This window comes from Salarias fasciatus, chromosome 8, assembly GCF_902148845.1.
Source record: "Salarias fasciatus chromosome 8, fSalaFa1.1, whole genome shotgun sequence".
Lineage (NCBI taxonomy): Eukaryota > Metazoa > Chordata > Actinopteri > Blenniiformes > Blenniidae > Salarias > Salarias fasciatus.
The window spans coordinates 2,345,144-2,352,333 of record NC_043752.1 but is presented as its reverse complement, the minus strand read 5'-3'; the positions used below and the strand labels follow the sequence as shown (position 1 = coordinate 2,352,333).

Sequence of the window (7,190 nt, the reverse complement as noted above, 5' to 3'; positions counted from 1 at the left end):
AAATGATACAAAGTAGAAAAAAATATGATAGAATTTTCTCCGGTATGTTTCAACTTCCGTGCTCGTCAAGCAACCTGCCGAACGTCAAAATAGAAAGCGGCGTCTTCAAAATAAATGCATGAAACGCCGAAAGCGGAAGTCCTTTTCAGCTAATTGCACGCTGCAAACAAAGAAACACTTCGAAATAAAAACACTGCGATCATCCACAGCAAATAGAGGTTAGTCTTATTCTTATTCTTGTTATTCTTATTCTTATTCTTATTCTTATTCTTATTCTTATTCTTATTCTTATTCTTATTCTTATTCTTATTCTTATTCTTATCCTTATTATTACCATTATGTGTTTTATTCCTGAGTATGAACTACTTTTATTCACGATTTTGACGTTTGTACAGTCCTTGTATCCACTCGGACCTATCTGAGGAGTGGACTCACTTCCGGGAGGGTGTCAGCTGTTAGCATCGTATCGACTGAGATGAGTTTTGAGTGGCCCTGGCAGTACAACTTCCCACCGTTTTTTACGTGAGTAAAATGTCCTTGCAGTACGTTTGAAGACAACTTTTGAACATATTTATTGGTCTTCGCTGTTGGCGTGTTAGTGAATCAAACCGCGTTGGCACTGTTAGCCAGCTAGCATGCTAATCGAATCAGAATGCTAAGGAAGTATGCTTATAAAGTTGGTTTATAAAGCTCTTCTTGAGGTTTTAAACCACAGCGACTCATTGGATGCAAGTTGAATCTATTCTTTGTCATTTGATTCCAGAGAACTAATAAAGCCGCTGTCACTTGTATTAAAGGAAGCTAACATTATGTCAATGTTGCGGCTAAACCACTGAACTTAAACATGTAGAACATCTGTTACAGATCCTCCATGCGAGGTTATGAATCTGTGCGCGATCTTCTTGGGCATGGGCATGATTATTTGTCAAATTGCTCCCGGGGATAGATTTGTAAATTAAATCCACCCATTCAAAATGTGTTCAGTACAAAATGGTAAATGGTTTACTTTACTCCTTCCGATTTTACTGTATTGAAGGTGGCAACGATCGCATTTGCCAGAATGGTCCTTTGATACCTGAAAAGACTAGAATCTACCATACCGACAGGATCGTATGAACAAATGTTGGCCAGGATCAATGATGATATGGAGAACTGTAATAATGGTAATATTAATACCTTTTATTTGTAATGCATTTTTCATTCATGCAGAATATCAAAGTGCTACATAAAGGTGTCAAAGAGATTAAAACAAACTACAGGGGGTCATGGGGGTATTTTCTTTGACATAATACTGATATGACACTGTGAAGAGGGAATAACTGAAATGTATTTGTGACCTTTCAATTTGCTGTGATAGTTTTATGGATGAAGACTTGCTGGGGGCCTGGTACTGCTGTTGGTGTGCTGAATGGGAAGCAACTGTTTGCTATATTTGTTTTGTTGTTGTGTATTTTGTGTTGAAATCTCTCTCATTCATGTTTTTGTCTTCATGCGGTGTGTCTTTGTGATGGTTAATTGTATTTCTTTCATTGTTGTGTGTCACGTTGCCACTGTGTGCTCATTTTAGATCTTGTTATTTTGTGCTTGTTTATAATGTCTGAGGTTTCTGCACTTTTTTTTCTAGTTCTACTTATTGTACTTGACATAGGCGTGTCAGTTTTGTCTTTACGATTTCTTTCACGATATTTTTTTCTTTTTACCCCAATTCTTCAATTCCTTTTCACTTGCTATATTTTTTTATCAGATATTTTTAAATTTGCTGTGAAATTCCTTTGGAAATTTGCTGATATAGCAACTGAACTTTCTGTGCTCTTGATAGATTAAAGTGCGCTTTCACTCTACTTGAAATTATGGTGCAGCACATACACACTTGATAAGAGTTACTTATAGTCTGCTGCTATTGCCTGCTGTGAATCTGTTTCACGTGATAAGATAAGCACATTTACTCTTTCGGCACTGCTTCTTCAGAAATATTGCGTCTTTCTAATAAAGTAGTTTGTATTACGAGGAAGTGCTCCATTGAAATATGATGCAGCAGTTTCAGATATTTTTAGTTTTTCTTAAAAAGTCCTGGATATCTAGAATCTTTCACTGTGCTTTTTTAAAATGTGTTTTGGGAGTGACTGTAAATGTTATTTATTTTTTTAATACTTCTTACACTTAAATCTGTTTTAGACAACAATTTATTTACAGACAATCATAAGTGCAAAGCTTCAACCAGAGAACCATTGTCACTTGGAACATGCCTTCCTGTTCTACTGGCCTTCCAGACAGATGCTGATCATTGTTCATGCTCATGTTGTATTTTCCTTTTCAGTCTTGTGTACAGTCCATTTCCTTCATTTTTTTTTTTTTTTTTTGAAGTTGTGCTTCTTGTGCTTCTTCTCTTCTTTCCATTCAGACAATGTCTGGGATTTTACAAACATGTAGGACCAAATGGTTCTTGGGGAGTTCGTATCTAAATATTTGTTAAAATTTTTCTCTGGCACTAAAAAGTGCTATGGAAGTGTTCCAAAAACGTATAATGATCCACATCGAAATGTCCACAGTTTCTCCAGCACACCTGTTAGACATGTGAATCCTTGCTTTTTGTTTTTGGACTAATAATAAAAGTAAACTGGATTTCTCTAGAGGAATACCCTCCATATTTGGTAGTTGGTGGTAGAGAGTTTTTCCTGTAAATTTAAATGTTACTGTAAAATGATGAACATTATCTCGCTTTCAGACTTGGAAATTCATTTTTGTCACGATTGCCTTCCGTTTAATTTTTTTAATCAAGTTTGAAAATAATACATAAGACAACCAGAGAGATGAGACTGCATGATCCAAGATTTTCTTTCCAAGCATAAACATGCTGGATATTCTTTTTCCACATTCAGTATTGTTCCAGATGGCCGGGCTGTTTCTGCACCGCTGTAAGCTTAATGTCTTTTGCTCGTCTTTCTCCGGACAGGCTACAGCCCAATGTTGACACGAGACAGAAGCAGCTGGCGGCCTGGTGTTCCCTGGCTCTGTCCTACTGCCGTCATCACAAGCTCTACACCCTGGACGTCATGGAGGCACAGGAAAGCCCCGTTTTCAACAACAAGAAGATAGAACGTATCCTTGACACGCCTTTGATTCAGGCGCAGCTTCTTACCGTGCGTTACGCAGCCTGATCCCAAACTTTGTCTGAATCAAAATATGAAATCCTGAAGAGAATCTCATTCATGAAATGAGTCATGTCTAATACCGCTGCACTGTACTTCAGTACATCTGTACCTCACATGTTGTCATATCGTCTGGACTGCCTCACATCCTGCTCAGCTTCATCAGATCACACTAAATAGATTCATAAGAATGATCTCATGTTCCAGAAGCCAAGCGTAAACTGCACCTGTGTTTACAAAGTTTCAGCTTTTACCAATTTAATCTAAAATATTCTCCAAACGAGCTTATTTATGTGTAAATTCACTAAAGTCCTCCAGACACATCTCATAACTTTTTCCTCTTGTCATCAGACGTTCACTCTGACTCAACAAGGAACCAATTTATTTTAGTATTGCTAATGTGTCTGTCAAGTCCGGACTCAGCCTGAGGATCCTGTTGTTGTGAGAGGAGAGAGCTCTCCACTACACCGCAGCGTGACTTGAAAGCCACCGCTTGAGTGGAGATGCCTGAGCGTTTATAGACCTCTTCCTTCATGGAGATATAAAAGGACATTAATGATGACCCACATTACCGCCGTGGCTGCCTCGTTCGCTCCACTGCAGCATCCTGCCATCATTAACTTCAGGTCATTTTTAATCTTAGCCTTCCCTCTTCATTCAAGCTTGGAGACTGAGCATTTCATCATCTTTCATGTTTCAAGTTCTTATTTTATCTTTATCTTGGCTCATTTCTCATTGTGTATTATTGTGATTCTCGATTAATTCTGTTTGGTTTTTTTAATCCAAACTTTTTGATTCATCCTTAATGAAATCTCAGGAAAACTCTCAATGGAAGCAATTCAAGTCGTGTTTGAGGAGCTGAGAAAAAAAGGTAAAGTGTGTTCCTTCCTTCCCTCCACAGTTGTCCTGGTGTCATTGTGTCTCTTTCTAATCTCTCGGCGTTCATCCGTCATTATTTGTGATAATCCAGAGGACTCTGTCTTCTAGAAGCTCCTTGCACTTTCTGCAGATATGGAAAAAATGTTTTCGTCTCGTCTCTTTGTTGTCGCTGCAGGCAATCTGGAGTGGCTGGACAAAAACAAGTCTCGGTGTTTAGTCATGTGGAGGCGGCCGGAGGAATGGGGCAAACTCATATACCAGTGGGTGAGTGATCGGGCCGAAGAGGCGCGAACTCTACAGCCTCTTTAGGTCACTTTTTATCGTCAGATTTCAGCAGCGATGTGATTTCTTACTGCCTCATGTCCATTTTTTCCTTCTGAAATAAAGTAATGAGCCACTGAAGCCTGCAGCAGACTGCCCCCACCTTCCACCCCAGCTGTCGTAACACACTAAAGATATTCTTCATTTTGTGGAAGTAAAGCTAAATGTATGGCTTTAACAGAAATATGCCACATCTAGAGTGTCCTCCTCAAAGCTAGAAGTATCTCTGGCTTGACAGTAAACTCACATTGGAAACCCTGAATATTCTCTCACAGGTCTAATCCCGTTTTGGTTTCAGGACTGTTTAACCCTCATCTTTACCTCCTGGAACCCCCGATAGACCGGACCGACAGTCAAACCCACCGCTTTCATTTCATTTAAGATTAGATAGATTTAAAAGGAAAAAAATCCTGCTGTGTTTGTTAATGTTTATTATTCTGTTGTCAAACTTTGGCAGGTTTCCAAAAACGGTATGGTGAACTCGGTGTTTACGCTGTATGAGCTGTCCAATGGAGACGACACGGAAGGCGAAGGTAAGGAGCAGCTTCTCCTCCTCAGAGCTCATTGATCGCAGAGTTTTGATTGCTTATGGGTAATTCAGATCAATTGAACATGCTGTTAGTGCCAACTTTTCTTTAATTGTCAGAGCATCCATCGGAGAAAACGGACAGAGAACTTGCAGACAGAAAGGACTTTATTGAAGAATTTTTTTTATTTAATTCTAAAAGTATATTAGAGTTTGAATGTAAACTTTTTGTAATATTTTTTTTTTCTTTTGTCAATGAATTAAGTAAATTAAACACTGCTTCAAGCCACCTGATCCAAAACATATTTTTATAAAGATGATTATTGTCTGTCTCGTATGGTTCGGGTGCAGCGTCTCAGTTTTAGCTCTGGCGAAAGCGAATTCTCACCATTCAGTGTTTTTGGTTGCTCCTGCAGAGTTCCACGGCCTGGAGGAGTGGATGCTGCTGCGCTCGCTCCAGGCTCTGCAGACAGACGGCAAGGCAGAGATCATCTCCATGGATGACGGAAAAGGTGTCAAATTCTTCTAACGCGGTGCTGGAATCCCACCGGCTCTGTCTGGGAGCCCTCCTCACTGTACCGTACAGGCAAATTGTAAGAAACAGCCATTTGAGAGGCGGCGCGAGCTGGACGTCAATGCCCAGCCCGGCGGCCTTTTTGGGCGAAAGCCTTCTCTCACTGGAAGAGAACTGATATCGTTTTAACGTGTACGTACGTCTCGGGGGGAGGAAAACATTCGAGGTGACATCTGTTACCATTTAAACATGCAATGAGTCTATCAGGGGACACAATACTGACACGTCTGAATACTTTCGGGGAAAATCTCTCCCCAATCAGCTGTAACTTTACTTCTTCGTGGTAAATACAACTACCTTTATTCCCATTTTCCTTTTTTTTTTTTTTCTTTTTTCAAGTGTACAATTTGGAGCGAAGCGTTGCTCGGCTGTTGTTTCTCTGTTCCAAACACACATCCCAAAGAAAATCCCAGAGCGCAACACCAGAGGGACCTGTGTCATTTCCAGAGAAAATGCTTCCAGAGGAGGAACAGAGCGGGCCTGAGGCGTCCGGCCTCACCGCTGCCTGTACCAACAGTCCACTTCATGTACAGTTTGCTGTCATTTGTTATTGTGCAGTAGCTACTGTGACACTCCTGTTTTCCCTCTCCGTCTATATCCAACCTCTTTTTTGCAAAGCCCGCAGGACATTAAAATAGAAATTTGATAATATTGGCTTGTTTGTTTTTGTTGTTTTCTCTTCTGAATGACTTGAGTTGTGTGAGTGTGGTGTGCAGTCGCCATGGCGACGGAGATGTTATGATCTGCTTCCTGGCTGCAGCTGCACTGAATGACTGGTGTGCCGGACGGTGCACATCATGTGCTGTGTGTGTGTGTGTGTGTTCTCCAGCCTGTGGGGGAGGCTCCGGGGAATCGTGTGTTTGCTGATAAAACTCTATGTGTGTGTGTGTGTGTGTGTGTGTGTGTGTGTGTGTGTGTGTGTGTGAGAGAGAGAGAGAGAGAGAGACAGGTGGGGCCTCCAGTGTGGCCTTGGATGATAATGGTGTCCTGTTTCAGACGCACTCCACTACAGAGCAGCGCCCTCTGCAGGCGGAGACCCGCACGTCTCCTCACCCACTTGGTGCCTTCCCGCTCCGGGTGCAAGAGAAAGAAAAGACGCACCGATAATTCAGAGAAACATCAGTGGGAGGTGTCCCGATCAATGAAGTGCCAATTAGAAGAGGAAACATCCTGTTCCCTCCTCATTAGGGGAAGAACGCGCAGATGGACGCTGGCTTCTGCTCATTCAAGCAGTTTCTGAGAGAACAATAAAGGTTCAGTGTCTTCTTGTGCCAGTCAGTTTTGCATTAACTTAATTATTTATTACGTATTGTTTGTCTCAGTAATTACAAATGGAAAGCAGCTGTGAATGAAGAGTTTTATTGGAAATCCTAATTGAATTGCGCCTCGCGGTGGTGCGTTCCGGGGGCGGAGTTGGAGCGCGCACCAGGAGCGCACAGGACGCACAGCCCTCCCGAGCTGTGTGTTGATATTGGCAGCTCCGTCCTCTCGCAGGAGGTTATGGCTGAAGTCTCTGTGAAGACGGGCAGAGAGAGCAGAGCAGGTTACCGGACAGGAGCGATGAGTTCAGGCGCGCTTTGCGCCAAAGAGTGACCTGCTGTGTAAACTGGCTGTGATGAGTAAGTCCACCTCTGCTCTGGGACTTTCATATATTGTACTTTTTGATCAGTTTACGTGTATTTTACATGTCTATTTAGTTTAGAAGTTTCTCTTTTTCAGGCTGACATCGTGGAAAAGTAAT

General features: G+C 41.5%; 2 protein-coding genes across 3 annotated transcripts in view; both read left to right on the top strand.

Annotated features, from left to right (window-relative positions):
* The first annotated feature begins 395 nt into the window (after nt 1-395).
* On the top strand, nt 396-6,089 carry vps25 (vacuolar protein sorting 25 homolog). Its single transcript, XM_030098076.1, has 6 exons — nt 396-522; nt 2,954-3,099; nt 3,967-4,020; nt 4,204-4,292; nt 4,807-4,882; nt 5,292-6,089. The coding sequence occupies exons 1-6, from the start codon at nt 476-478 to the stop codon at nt 5,402-5,404; spliced, it is 525 nt and encodes a 174-aa protein (XP_029953936.1). The 5' UTR covers nt 396-475; the 3' UTR covers nt 5,405-6,089.
* Nucleotides 6,090-6,658: 569 nt separating this feature from the next.
* Nucleotides 6,659-7,190, top strand: part of wnk4a (WNK lysine deficient protein kinase 4a) — a 38,787-nt gene continuing 38,255 nt past the window's right edge. The window contains exon 1 of one of the 2 annotated variants that reach the window (XM_030098238.1): nt 6,659-7,068. The gene's annotated coding sequence lies outside the window, so the exon portion shown is untranslated. The remainder of the gene's footprint in view (nt 7,069-7,190) is intronic. The other variant, XM_030098237.1, reaches the window with a different exon arrangement.

Bases quoted from the DNA above. Each gene is read 5' to 3' on its own strand.
- vps25 (XM_030098076.1), top strand. From the start codon at position 476: ATGAGTTTTGAGTGGCCCTGGCAGTACAACTTCCCACCGTTTTTTAC. The intron at 523-2,953 runs GTGAGTAAAATG...TTCTCCGGACAG, and splicing joins AACTTCCCACCGTTTTTTAC to GCTACAGCCCAATGTTGACA. The intron at 3,100-3,966 runs GTATCCTTGACA...ATGAAATCTCAG, and splicing joins CAACAACAAGAAGATAGAAC to GAAAACTCTCAATGGAAGCA.